Here is a 14448-nt window from a genome sequence, read left to right on the forward strand (position 1 = left end):
TACTCACTGGCTGCTCCTCACTGGAACTGTCTTTGTTATCTCTGATGGGAGCTGAACTGAAACCTGCATTCCCAGGAGCTGCTACCATAGGGATTCCCTTCTTGTCACGTGCTCTGGGAAGCTGGGGATGGGCCCAGTTTGCCTTTCTTTTCTCCCCACTGGGAAATTGGTTTTGAAATGATGGTTGGTGGAGGGCCAAGTGCTGTGATGGCCCTTGATGTAAGGGTGGTGAGCACTGAAGTCATTCCCATTAGGAAAAGCATCATGACCTGAGCTATCTGGGAAGAAGGAAGTGGATGGATCATGCTGGAGCAGGTTGGGATGTGCTAGGTTGGAAATGGGGACTTCCACATTCCTTTGCCCTCTGCTTCACTGTCCATTCTGAATGGAAACACTTGTCTGGAATGAGGCAGCCAAGAGCTGTTAAGTGTTGGGTTTTCTCTGCTGCTCCAAGGCAGAAGGATGCCACACATTGTAAAATTGGGCCCAAGGATCCTCATCTTTGGGCTCTGCTTGCTGGTGGGGACAAGGAAGCAGCAGCAGGAGTGTTCAGGAGCCTGGCTCTGCACACCCCAGGGCTGGAGTGTCTCCGGGGGAGATAAGCTTAGAGGAAACCTGCAGGAGGTCTGCTGAGCTGCCAGCGCACAGGCAGTGCTTGTTCTGTGTCTGCAGAGCCTTATGGCTTTACAGGATGCAGTACCTTCAGCTAGGGAAACTGGGGCACATCTGGGCTGAGTACTAGGGCATCGGCACCCCCTGCTTCTGGGGCTGCATTCAAAGGTGTGTGAGGGCTCCATCCCTGGCAGTGTTCAAGGTCAGGTTAGACAGAGCCTTGGGTGACGTGGTCTAGTGTGAGGTGTCCCTGCCCATGGCAGGGGGTTGGAGCTGGATGACCTTACTTTTCCAACCCAAACTATTCTACGATTCTGCAAGAGGCTCGTGGTGGGCAGAGGAGCCCACATGGCTGTGCAAGGAGGGATGAGCACAGCATCCCTGAGGCAGAGAACACAGAAACATCCTCTGCACCCACTGCCAGTTCCTGGTTGAGAGGCAATTACATGGGAGCTGTTCTGGTTTCTCCTCTCTTTTCTGCTGCATCTCACCGCACAGGGAAGCTCTGTGGCCCATGTGCTTGTCCATCGGCATTACCCCTCGATCCCACAGACGCCGTTCCGGAGCGCACCCAGGAGGCTCCCTGCCCTTTCCCGCAGCCTGCCTATTCTTAGTCTGCTGTAATTCATGCAAAGGTCCTTCTCTGACGGCTGCTGCTTGGTTGCCACCTTTGGGAACAATGACTTTCATGGCCGGCCTTCAGGAGACAAACCCTCGTGCTGCCTTTTGTCACTTCTGGTCCACTGTGAGCATTGGCTTTTGTTGTAGTGGCATTTCTTGTCCTTGAGTGAAAAGTCAGGGTGAAACCATCCTGTTTTCCTGCTTGTCATCTCTCTCCTGCCTTTCTGGTTTTAATGGTGGGGGTAAAGGGCGATGCCAAGTTGATGCTGGACCTGCCTGTCCAAGGCTGGAGCTTGTGAAATACACAGAGATGCAGCAAGCATCTCCCAAAGGATACAGGAGGAGATAGCTACACCAAGGGCTTGTCTGTGAAGCCAAATGAGGTTCCTTCAGCACGTGTGAGCCCAGCAGTGTGCCTGGAGACTATCCCAAAGATTTCCAGGAGATCCATCTCTCACTGTGCTGCTTGTGATGCTGCAGCCTTGCTGGACTGCTCAGAAGAACCCAGAGCATCAGGAGCAGCTCTTGGCTTACACCAAGCATCCTTTCCAGTGGTAGAAAGGAGCTTACTGACTCAACTGCTTTCTCCTCAGGGGTGGCATCCCTGAATCCACTGGAGTATGCTGGCAAAAGGTTATTTGGTCTGAGGCAGTTGCTATTCACCAGGTTGTGTGCCCCGAAGAAGCCCATGGTTTGTTGGAGGTGTCTTCCTGCCTTGAAGGCCTCTGGAAGGGGTTGGGGAGAGGAAGGCAATGTAGTTCTTTTCTGCCCTTGGGAGAAAGGCTGCCAAAGCTGTGGCTTTAGGAGCCTTTAAGCAGGTTGGAGCAACCTCGGGAGGGCAAGCTGAAGCTGACCCATCTGAGATAGGAACATGAAGCTCTGAGGAGCCCCATGATGTCCCTCCTGCCTTGAACACCAGCTTTGTCCTCTCCCCTCACTAGAAACATGCTGCAAGATTGTGATTGCCACCAAAGGCGTCCTGGTGGGCTCCCACCACCAAGTATCTCTGGGCTTTTGGTGTGTCTCCGCCACTGCTCCAGGCTGGTGTTGGGCTGAGGTGTGTTCTTGCTGGTGGTGACACCGGTCATACATGCTGTCTGGCAGCTGTGCTGGTGACACTGTCCCTTTGCCAAGCCCATCTTGTGTAGGGATGTGTTATGGAAACACCTTTGGTGAGGAGCAGCTGTCTCAGCAGTTCCCCTCCTTCTGTTGGGTGTGATTTCATTCTGCAGGAGCTATGGACTGGTCTAATGACATGCAAAAGGATTGCTCTTTGCTGCCCCATTAGCTGCCAGGTCTCCTCCATCCTCCTCAGTGGAGCTGATCATCTAGCTCAGAGCACATCATCTCCTCACCTCTGCTTGTGGTGAATGGAGCAGGTCCCAGCACCACACTGGTGCTTTGTGCAACTGAAACAGGCTGTCATCTGATGCACAAAACCTTCCAGCAGCAAGGATCATGGTGCAGCACCACCAGGAAAACAGCAGCAACTCTGTATCTCTTCCTCCAGCTCCGTGCTGGAGCTGGGGCAGTGGGTCAGCCATGGTGAGCTTTGTGCACTCAAGGTGTTTGGATTGCCCTTCTGTAAACATCTCTTGTGGGTCTGGTGGAGCAGCCTTGAGGTCTGCAGGTGCCAGCATGGACATGTCTTTGTTTGGAGCAGGAGAGATGCAGTAGACTGGGAGAGGATAGGGAAGGATTAGAAGCTAAGAGCAAAGACTGGAAGGTTTTACCATAACCATGAGGAAGCTTGACCCCAAATTTGATAGCCTTGCAGGTTGAACATGCTGCCTGGCCATTACCCACAGCCTTCAGTTGCGCCTCTGTTTGCTCTTTGCCCCTGGGGATGTTGTAAAAGCTGAACGTGCTAAGATTGCACTGCTTATGGGTAGGTTTAGGGGCTTCAAACTGTCTCCTGCAGCATGTTCCAGTCTTCTTAGCTGTGTGTGCTTGAACCCAGAAACAGGAGGTGAGTTTTTAAGGCTGATGCAGCAAGGGTGAGGAGTGGGAATATGGATTTCTCATTTGTTTTAATGGCCTTTCCCAAATTAATGAGGGGTTGTAAATCCCCTCCAGAGTGGCTGAACTGATGCAAAGCCTCCTAAAGCCATGCCAGCGTGGCTGTGACCACTCTCATCTTCACATCATCCAGCACCTCGCACTGGTGGGAGCATCCTCCAGCATCGCTCAGTGTCTCTGGCGCCGTGGGGGTTGCTGGTGTTTCGGGCTCCTGCCTTACACCCTCCTCCTGGTTCAGCAGCGGGTAGGAGGCTGCGAGCCCCCGAGCACAGTGCTGCGGGTCTGTTGGTGTAGAGCAGCACAGTTTTATTATGTGTCATTCCCCAGCGCTCCCCCGGCGCCACCGCTTCGTGTCTAATAGCTACTGGCTTGACAGTGTGGGGAGCAGGAGGAGGGCTAATGCACCGCTTATCGCTCCTGAAGCATCTGTCAGCTTTGGACAGAGGCTGTTTTATCAATAGGTGAGCAATATTCTGCTCCAGACAGGACTATTGCTCGCTTCCATCTCTGTAGCTGCCCCAGGTAATACCAGCTGGGGCTCCTGCCTTAGCTGCTGAGCCGTGGATTAAAGGACTTGTTTACAAGGAGGCTCTCGAGCTGCAAGCTGCTCTGTCGTGCTTTCCCGGGAGCTAAATAGAGTTTGATTCCTCGGCCTCCCTTCTCCAGGAGCGCGAGGATGGGCGTCTGGGGTGCTCGTGGGGCTCGGTGCTGTGGCTATGCTCTGCCCCCCCGCTAAGCCTTGAGAGGCACAAGGGTTCCCAAAATCCTGTAGGTATCCTGGGGTGCGAATTGACTGAGCTGACCATGAGCAGCTTGTGCCCAGGCAGGCAGGAAGCCCCCAGCCTCCTGGCCTGTATCAGCACCAGTGTGGCAGCAGGGCCAGGGCAGGGATTGTGCCCCTGTGCTGGGCACTGGTGAGGCTGCACCTTGAATCCTGTGTTCAGTTCTGGGCCCCTCACTACAGGAGAGACATTGAGGTGCTGGAGCAGGGCCAGAGAAGGGTGACGGAGCTGGTGCAGGGCCTGGAGCACAAGTGTGATGGGGAAGGGCTGAGGGACCTGGGGGGTTCAGATGGAGAAGAGAAGGCTCAGGGGGGACCTGATGGCTCCCTCCAACTGCTTGACAGAAGGATGGAGCCAGGAGGGGCTGGGCTCTGCTCCCAAGGAACAAGGGATGGGACAAGAGGAAACGGCCTCAAGCTGCGCCAGGGGGGGTTTGGATGGAGCTGAGGAACAATTCCTGCCCCAGAGGGTGCTCAGGCATTGGAACAGGCTGCCCAGGGCAGGGCTGCAGTCACCGTCCCTGCAAGTGTTCACACAGCGTGGAGATGGGGCCTCAGTGCCATGGGTTAGGGGTGGCCTGGGCAGTGCTGGACAACTGTTGGACTTAATGATCTTTAAAGTGTTTTCCAGCCGGGTTGATTCTGTGATTCTATGGTGCTTCGGGCCACAAAGAGGGAGCTGCAGTCCCTAGTCCCACATGGGTGCTGGCTTGTGTGGGTTGCAGTGGGATGTGCCGTTCTCTTGCAGGATGATGGCAGGACCTCAGTCATAGTCACATCAACACTGTTACCAAAGGTGGACATGTGCTGTGGAGTTTGGGCACATGACTACTACCCTCTGGATGCGATCAGCCAGCCAATTCCTCATTCTCCAAACAATCCATCCATCGAATCCATATCTCTTCAATAACCTCTCCTTCGAGTGGGGAATGCCACCAGTCATCGTCCCATTGCCTTGCAGAGATCCTCTGCACCCCAGAACTAGTGGAAGGCTAGTGGACTGTCCTCTCTAACTGCAGAAGCAACATCTCCTTGTTCCCCACAAGGCTGCTGGATACACTCCTCCAACTGCTCTAGCAATCCCTGGGGTGCTTGAGGACCTGGCCTTGCTGGAGGTGGCTCAGTAGGATTGTGCCTGGGGTGTTGAGCCATGGGGTGAAGTGGCCCTGCATGGGTCTGAGAACATCCCCGCTCAATGTTGGTGCTTGGCACTGTGGTTTCTCCTCAGGGTTTGGAGATGTTCTTGGTTAGGCTTTGGGGCTACATCTTTGCAAAGAGGGGAAACTTGACTGGGGGGATCTGGGACACATTTTCCCCTGATATCATAGCTCCTGGTGCCCATGACCCTGGTCTGCAAGCAGACGCTACCACATGCGTCTTAACGTGAGAGAACTGTGCCCCAGCAGGGACTATCCATTGGAAGGGCTTAGTCTGGTGTGATTTAGGGCTGTGTTGGGATGGAGGGCTTCATGCAGCATTGTTCTTGTCCATCCTGTGTCCCCACCAGCTGGGTGCACCTACCAAGCCTGAGCTCCCCCAATGCGGGGACCCTACGAGGACCAGGTGGTACTTTTTTGCCTCCCTCCTGTTCCTTTCATCTCATTTTCTGTTTTTACAGGATTATCTCATATGTTGCCTCCTAGACAGCAGCCTGGCACCGTCCACCCACTGTTAATTTTTCCTGCCAGAGTATAACTGCGGTGATGTGAATGCTCAGTGCACAGGATGCTGAGTGTTTGCACCCAGATTTGGGTGCTGTCAATTGCTTAGGAGCTTCAAGGGTGTCACCTTGCTGTGAAACCAGATAGGACCAGAGTTATCTAAGTGGGATTCCTCTGCAAGAGCATCGCCGCTGGCTCTTTGTGCATGAGCATCTCGAGGCTGGGGGATGCAAGGGCATTGCCTCCTGGCTGCCCGCCCTTGCCCTGCCCATGCTGCTCATCATCCTGCCGCAGGAGGGGGACACGCGGGTGGAAAAAGCTGCTTAGGATCTATCCCCGGGGTTTAAATTGTCCTGGGTTATTGTTGGAGGATTAGGAGGGGATTTGGTATGATTGGTTGCAGCGAGTTAAATATAGGCTGGTGTGTGCTGGAGGGTTGATGCTCCAGCAGGGGAGGGAGGGACTCTATGTGCTGGCTCACTTCACCCCTTCATCTTTCATCTGGCTCCTGTGATTGTGGTGGTGGGGAAAAAGAAAATGCCAGCACATCCTTTCTGATCTCACACACTGGCTGCAGGATGCATGAGAGGCTCCAGTGGCTTGTTGTGCAGTTAACTTCCAGCAGCACACGTGGGGTCGTCGGCGTCAAAGAAGGATTGAACTGGTGCTGGCTGTGCAGCAGGGAGAGCAGAGGGAACTGGATGTGGTCTGAATTAAGGCTGCTGGTACCTCAGCAGCTGCTTACTCCTTCTGCACCTCCTGGGAGCGTCCTGCAACAGGGACGGTGGGTTTGGGTTGGGGCGCAGGATGTAGCCAGCACCTTCCTTCCCTGGGTTTTAAAGAAAAAGGGGACAAGTTTCTGCCTGCCCAGAAAAGCCTCATTAGGAGGAATGGAGGTAGAAGACCATCTTCCTGTTGCACTCCTTGGGATGCCTAGGGTCATCATCCCTTCTTTCTCATGAATCTTTCCCTGTGTGGTACTGTGGGCTCCCAGCAGTTCGTTCTGCCTCAGGGAAAGTCATCTCCAGCGTCACTTCCTGGGCATGTCCTTGTTAAGGCAGGTCCCCAGCACCTTCTTCCAAATGCAGGACCCAGCCTCTCCTCACCAGCATGAGCTGGCTAGAGCCCATGTGCTGACACTGTCTTCCCGTGACCTGCTCCCACTGGAGCACCCAGCATTTACCAGAAGAAGAATGAGAAAACCTGCATTTCGTTTCTCTTTCTGAAGGAGCCCCACATGTTGGACCTCATCTCTGTATATTATCCGCGCGAAGCCTGCAGCTGCCTGCTGGCACAGCACAGCAGGGAGCACGGGCTGAGATCTATAAAGGTGCTCCAGGCACAGCTGCTCCAGGCTCCCTCCGCTCCGTCCATCTTCCAGGCTGCTCGGCTGTGCATCTTGGTGCACTCATCAACCCTTGCAAACGAATTTCCTGTCTCCTGAGTGTTACGTTGCTCAGATAAATGTGCTCAGCACAACGGACTCTGCTCCTGGTCAGATCAGTTCTGCAGTAGTCAGAGTGGTCCATGGCAGGAGGAAATATCCACAAAGCTGAGTGATGCTGCGGATCATGGATGATGCTGCGGATCATTCTCCACCTCCAAGAATCGACGCCAGGGGTCTGTGTCCTCAGTGCAGGTGTGAGCCAGGCTGCTTCTCTTAAATGGCCGTGAAAAAGCTGAAGCCACCAGGTTTTCAAAATGTGCAGTTCCTCTGCTGCATGATGGGAGGAGATGTGGCCTGATGGATGGTTCTCCAGGCAGAGATATAGGGCTGATGAGTATCCTCGGGGGGGATGTCAGGGGGTTTGGGGAGTGTGTGTGCGTGCGGGACCAAAGCAAAGTGGGAGGGTTGTTGCCCCAGCTTTCTGTTTTCCTTCCCGTGGTAGTCACTGCATGGGGATGCTGGTATCAGCTTGCCATCTAGTGGCAGTAACAGCCTTTTCCGGAAGACCATGAGGTTCATGGCTGCGCATGGCCGGTCAGAGCAATACTGGGGGGTCTGCTGCTCCGTGTTGGGGTGCACAGCCTTGCTGGGGCGGTCTGCATTTCTCTCGGGGGGTACCCAGCCCTGACTCCCCAGAGATTGCCTTCCCTACCCTACTTGAGTGCATGTGGAGCAATGTGGATCTTCACACACACACACACCCCTCCAAATCCTGCAGCCCTTTGGGGGTCAGTTGTTTTAGCATCCCCATGAAAACAGGGAAGAGCACTGAGTGGCTCAAGAAAGAGAGGTTGGGCAGGCTTTGGGGAGAGCCGTGCTGAGAGAGGGCCTGCAGTGCCCATCTTGGTGCCCCTCCAGCCTAGAGCCTGGGGTCTCACCATGGAGCCCAAGACCCCTTGTTCACCTTCCTCGAGCCCTAGAGCTGAGTTCTTCCTCCTGCCTGTCTCAAACAGTAGATCCCGCTTTACCCTTGATGTCCAGGGAAGGGCAGGACACCATGGGGTCACGCCTGGCCCTGCCTGACCCTGTCCCCTCACCTTACAGGTATGCTGGTGGTCAACGTCACCTGGAGGAACAAGACATACGTGGGGACGCTGCTGGACTGCACGCAGCACGACTGGGCACCTCCACGGTAAGCAGTCCCCGTCACCCAGGTGCAGGGGACAGCCGCAGCCACCCGCATCCAGTCTGCTCTGCCCTGTGCTCGTGGGGCTGCCTTTGGGGGCTGCATCTCCTCCTTGCCCAGCTGGGCTGCTCCCACGGCTGTTTGTTCCCTGTGGTCACAGGATGCCTTGTCCTGGAGACTTGGAGAAGGTTGAGGGTTTGGCAATGGGCCCCTCCGGTTCTTTTTTCCTAGCCAGTGCAGGGGTGAGCCTGCTGGATTGATAGAGAGGGGAGGAAGGGGCTCACCACCACGCAGTGGGGACAGTGTAACCCAGCACCGCTGTGTCTCCATTAAAACCTTCTTGTCCTTCTCCCATAGGTTCTGTGACTCCCCCACCAGTGACCTGGAGATGCGCAACGGCCGGGGCCGGGGCAAGCGCATGCGCCCCAACAGCAACACGCCTGTGAACGAGACGGCCGCGGCCTCGGACAGCAAAGGGACCAGCAACAGCAGCAAGACCCGGGCGGGAGCCAACAGCAAAGGGCGCCGGGGCAGCCAGAACTCCTCAGACCACCGCACGCCGCCCGGAGGCACGGCCGAGGACGTGAAGGCCAGTCCCTCCTCCGTCACCAAGCGGAAGAGCAAACCCCTCTCCGACATGGAGCTGAACTCCAGCTCGGAGGACTCCAAGGGCAGCAAACGCATCCGCACAAACTCAATGGGCTCGGCAGCCATGCCACCTGCTGCGGTCAAGGTGGAGCCGGCTGTGCTCGACCGAAACTGCCCTTCTCCCATCCTCATTGACTGTCCCCACCCCAACTGTAACAAGAAGTACAAGCACATCAATGGGCTGAAGTACCATCAGGCCCACGCACACACGGACGATGACAGCAAGCTGGAGGCAGATGTGGACAGCGAGTATGGCGAGGAGCAGTCCCTGCACGCAGACATGGGGAGCTGCAACGGTGCTACCATCTCGCAGAAGGGCTCGCTTTCACCAGCTCGCTCGGCCACCCCCAAGGTGCGCTTGATGGAGCCCCACAGTCCCTCCCCATCCAGCAAGTTCAGCGCCAAGGTGGCCTGCAAGAAGAAGCTGGGTGGGGAAGGAGATACTGACCCAGGTGCTCTGTCCAATGATGGTTCTGAGGATGGTCCCTCGGTGGCTGATGAGACGAGTAACGACGACTTTGACTCTCTGGAGAAACGATGTGTTGATAAGGACAAGTCGAAGAAGGCATCTGGTGCTAAGGCAGAGAAGATCCCTTCCAAAAGCTTGAAGTCTGCCAGACCCATTGCACCAGCCATCCCCCCCCAGCCAATTTACACTTTCCAGACAGCCACCCTGACCACAGCCAGCCCTGGTTCCTCCACAGCCCTTGCCACCACTGTGGTCCAGACCATGCCCAACAGCCCACAGCTTAAACCCATCCAGCCCAAGCCCACAGTCATGGGAGAGCCCTTTGCAGTCAACCCTGCCCTCACCCCTTCCAAGGAGAAGAAGAAGAAGGAGAAGAAGAAGAAGGAGCCCAAGGAGGTAGAAAACCCTTTGACTCCAGGCAAAGCCTGCAGAGTGGAGGAAGGCAAGAGCCCTTTCCGGGGGGAATCCAGTGACCTGGGAATGAAAGGCGAGGGGCTGCTGAATGGTTCCTCCGATCCCCACCAGAGCCGGCTTGCCAGCATCAAGGCCGAGGCTGATAAAATCTACAGCTTCACCGACAATGCCCCAAGCCCCTCCATTGGTGGTGCCAGCAGGCTGGAGAACACCAACCCAGCCCAGCCCATGACCCCCCTGCACGTTGTCACCCAGAACGGAGCAGAGGCCAGCTCGGTGAAAACCAACAGCCCAGCCTACTCAGACATCTCGGATGCTGGGGAGGATGGGGAGGGCAAGCTGGAGAGCGTGAAGGCGAAGGATCCTGAGCAGCTGGTCAAGGAAGGCGCCAAAAAAGCTCTTTTCCCCCCACAACCACAGAGCAAAGAATCTCCCTATTACCAAGGCTTTGAAACCTACTATTCCCCTGGCTACCCCCAGGCAAGCCCAGGGCCCTTGAACCCCAGCAGCCAGGCCACAGCTGAGACACAGGCCTTGAAGCTAAAGAAGGATGAGGAGCAGGAGAGCCTGGAGGTGAAGGTGAAGAGTGAAGGTTGTGAAGAGAAGAAGGCAGAGCTCAGCAGCTCCAGCCAGCAGCCCTCGGTCATCCAGCAGCGTCCCAACATGTACATGCAATCCCTCTACTACAACCAGTATGCCTATGTGCCCCCCTATGGCTACAACGAGCAGGGCTACCACGCTCACCTGCTGAGCACCAACCCTGCCTACCGCCAGCAGTACGAGGAGCAGCAGAAGCAGCGGCAGAGCCTGGAGCAGCAGCAGCGAGGGCTGGAGAAGAAGGCAGAGCTGGGCCTGAAGGAGAGGGAGGCAGTGCTCAAAGAGGAGTGGAAACAAAAGCCGCCCATGCCCCCGACGCTGACCAAAGCCCCAAGCCTCACCGACCTCGTCAAGTCAGGTCTGAGCAAGGCCAAGGAGCAGGGAGGTCCTGACATGGCCAAATCCGTCATCATCCCCAAGCTGGAGGACTCATCCAAGCTGCCCAGCAGCCAGGTTGCCGAGGGGCTGAAGGTGAAGCTGAGTGAGAGCAGCCACCTCGGGAAGGAGGCTGCTGAGACAAAGTCTGGCTCTGAGTGTGGCCGGCAGGCGGAGGTGGACCCTGTGCTCTGGTACAGACAGGTAATGGTGCTGTCAGCCCGGCAGTGGGCTTCTTACTGGAAGAAGCCTCTCATTGTGGCTTCACTGCAGGGGGTTGCTGGGGCCATCACCTCAGAGAACATGTGTTGTCCTCTGCATGTGATGGGACTCCATGGAGCCAGCAAAAGGATGGGTCTGGGAGGCCATGACTGGGTCAAGGAGAGCTCAGGGAAGGGGAGTGAGGTTTGCTGTTCTCCCCCACATCCAGCCTGGGTTTGGGACCGGCAGGGCTGGGGGATTCAGCTGCCCTGATGCTTGACTGGTTCTTGCAGGAAGCTGAGCCTCGGATGTGGACCTATGTGTACCCAGCAAAGTACTCGGACATCAAGACGGAGGATGAGCGGTGGAAAGAGGAAAGGGACCGAAAGTTGAAGGAAGAAAGAAATCGAAGCAAAGATGCTTCCAAGGAGGATGGGAAGGAGAGCACCAGCTCCGACTGCAAGCTGACCCCCACCGAGGAGGCTCGCATGGTGGGGAAGGACCCCAGGCCCAGCGTCCATGTCCCTGTTTCTTCACCCCTCACGCAGCATCAGTCCTACATCCCCTACATGCACGGCTACTCCTATAGCCAGTCGTATGACCCCAACCACCCCAGCTACCGGGCCATGCCCACCGTCATGATGCAGAATTACCCAGGTAGGGAGCTGGGAACATCTCAGGGACGTCCCTTCCCAGGCTGTCCCTGTGCTGCCAGAGCAGGGGACAGCTGTGGGACATCCTCTGGCACATGGTGGCATACGTGCAGAGCCACATGCTCCCAGTGTGCCTCCCAAAGACTTCTCGTGCCCTGACTGCTCTTTCCTCCCCCTAGGATCATACCTACCCTCCAGCTATTCCTTCTCCCCGTACGGGAGCAAGGCATCTGGCAGCGACGACAGCGACAAGTCCCGAGCCAGCCCCAGCGTGAGTTGTAAATCCAGCTCAGAGTCCAAGGCCCTGGACATCCTGCAGCAGCATGCCAGCCACTACAAGAGCAAATCACCCACGGTGAGGTTCAGGAAGGTGCTGGCTTTGCCCATCTCTGTTAATGAGCTTCGAGTGCTTCCTGGATAAGCAGCCTGAAGCAGCATTGCCTGCTGTGGGGTTTTGCCATCCCTGCTGCTGTAGGAGACCTGGGACTGTGGAATAATCCCACAGCACAACCCCTCTGGGATGGACAGTCCAGGGAAGCACCAGGGCTCTTCCAGGTCCTGCAGCACCCAGGTGACACTTGTCCTCAGCAGTGGAGCTGGTGGGGGGGTGCAGGAGCTGTATCCATCCCATGGCACTGCAGGGGCACGAGCTCCTCTTGGGCTTAGCTGGAAGGCAGAGCTTTGACATGGTGCGGAAAGAGCTGCCCTCAAACAGACCTTCATCCTCCCCACTGCTTTTGGGCTTGTCACCAGCCATCCTGTCATCTCCCAGCAGCATTGTGGGGAGCCTTTACTTGAAGGTGGGGGGAATATCACCCTATGGGGCAGCCTTGAGCACCCGGCATGGGTCCAGTGCTTCCCTGCGCCCCGGGGTCACGGGCAGAGGCCCTCAACAAGCGTCTGCTTTCTCCTCTCCAGATAAGCGAGAAGACGTCTCAGGAGCGGGACCGTGGCGGCTGCGGGGTGGTGGGGGGCGGCGGGAGCTGCAGCAGTGTCGGGGCAGGCGGTGGTGGGGAGAGGAGCACGGACCGGCCACGCACGTCGCCATCGCAGCGCCTGCTCTCAACGCACCACCACCACCACCACCTCGGGTACTCGCTGCTGCCGGCGCAGTACAACCTGCCCTATGCAACAGGTGAGAGCCTCTCCCTGCACCGCGCGGAGGGCTGGGGAGGAACTGGAGCCACCTTTGGGCAGCGTGAGCCCCTGTGCTGAGCTTTGCTTTGCCCCGGTCCAGCGCCCTTGGCGTGGCCGGGTGCCCGTCCTGCGCTGCTGGATCCTGACTCAGGTTCTCCTCCGCAGGTCTCTCCTCCACAGCCATCGTTGCCAGCCAGCAAGGCTCCGCTCCCTCCCTGTACCCGCCTCCCCGGAGGTGAGAACGGTAAGGCTCTGCTCCTGCAGCACCGGCAGGATGGGGCTGGGTGCGCAGGGGCTGCCCTGGGCAGAGGGTTTGGGGTTTGCCCGTCCCCCCTGGGCTTGTGGGAGCTGACTTGAGCTTGGGTTGTGGCAGGACGTGATGCGCTGGGACGCCTGGGCTGTACGAGACATGTGACTGGCTCACATGGGGAAGCGCTGGAGACTCCTTTAGACATCAGTTGAATGGTGTTAATTGTTCTGCTTGACGTTCCTGCCGTGATCTGAGGCAGACTCTGTCTTCTCCCCTCCCACACCCCATTGGACACACACTGACTCCCCCTCTGCACCCTCCTCTTTGGTGAGCGGATGAGCTGGTACCTGCAGAAATATTTATTCTACTGGGCACTGGCGCTGGAGGGGACTCGCCTGCCTGGTGCATATGAAGAGGAAACGGAAGCACTGAGGTTTCTCGATGGATTTGGGACCCCACCATGTCTCTGATGGGGCTGAGCACCACGGGACCAGGGCCTGGCGGGGTCACTGCCTGCTCCATGCTCCTCACTGGGGCTGGCATGTGGGGCCAAGCCTGCCGGGAGGTCTCAGGAAAGGAAGAGCTGGCTCATGTGGAGCCAAGGTGGGTGTTGTGGGGCTAGGGCAGGTGTCAGCGTGGCCCGAGGCTGCTGTGGGGCACGGGGACGTGCTGCACGTGGGGCGCAGCCTCTCCCCGTCGCACTGTTGATCCTCGCACCCACAGCACCAGCTGCTCCGTGCCTGTATGGGTCAGGGGATCTGGGGCTGTGCCCGGTCCCCATGAAGCAGCCCCTGCCTAGGGTGAGTGGGGCTCTGCAGGGCTGGCGGCTGCAGGGTTCCTCCCTGTGCCTTGCACGGCCCAGACCTGCTGGCAGCTCATGCCTGAGGTTTTTAACTTGATTTCCAAGCTGTGTCTGCACCCCCCAGCCTTTGCCCCCAGCCCCAGGAAGTGCTCCCTAAGCCCCAGGGCAGTGCATCGAGGGGGGGCACAAGGCTGTGGCTCCTCTTCACACCCACCTTGTGTGTCTGAGGCGCTTCCCAGCCCGCAGGCAGAGCCCAGCAAGGAGCAAGCACACTTAGGCTCTGCCAGAGGCACTTGGGCCCTGCCAGGCCTCCCCCAGCCTCGTGCAGGGGCTCCAGGCCCTGGAGGAAGCTGGTTCTGCTCCTGGCTGCTCCCCAGTGCCCAAGGACAGGGGCTTTCTGGTCCTCTGCTTCCAGCCCCAGAGCGGCTCTCCCCGGGCCGATGCTCTACCTCGGCCCCGCACAGCCGGGCTGCCGCAGCGCGCTCCCCGCTGCCCGGCCGGGGGACACGGGGGGCCCATGGGTCTCGGTTGTGTGTGTGTGTGTGTCCGTGTCGCACCCGGCCCCTTGGGGCTGCTGTACCGGGATGCTCTGCCCGCCGGGCTCTGTACATACTGTAAAAAGCAATTGTTTGAAA

General features: G+C 57.4%; 1 protein-coding gene across 4 annotated transcripts in view; it reads left to right on the plus strand.

The window, feature by feature from the left end:
* The window catches only part of ZNF609 (zinc finger protein 609), a 68153-nt gene extending 53705 nt beyond the window's left edge, over positions 1 to 14448 (plus strand). For 3 of the 4 annotated variants that reach the window (XM_062625752.1, XM_062625748.1, XM_062625749.1), the window contains 7 exons: positions 8186 to 8273; positions 8625 to 10974; positions 11265 to 11628; positions 11804 to 11979; positions 12543 to 12759; positions 12927 to 12996; positions 13135 to 14448. In XM_062625752.1, the coding sequence (XP_062481736.1) occupies positions 8186 to 8273; positions 8625 to 10974; positions 11265 to 11628; positions 11804 to 11979; positions 12543 to 12759; positions 12927 to 12996; positions 13135 to 13141 (3272 nt within the window). In that variant the 3' untranslated portion in view covers positions 13142 to 14448. Of the gene's footprint in view, positions 1 to 8185; positions 8274 to 8624; positions 10975 to 11264; positions 11629 to 11803; positions 11980 to 12542; positions 12760 to 12926; positions 13006 to 13134 lie in introns of all 4 variants that reach the window. The other variant, XM_062625750.1, reaches the window with a different exon arrangement.

Source organism: Pezoporus occidentalis, unplaced genomic scaffold, assembly GCF_034315485.1.
Source record: "Pezoporus occidentalis ecotype Australia unplaced genomic scaffold, CSIRO_AGI_Poc_V1 ctg282, whole genome shotgun sequence".
NCBI classification, from domain to species: Eukaryota; Metazoa; Chordata; class Aves; order Psittaciformes; family Psittacidae; genus Pezoporus; species Pezoporus occidentalis.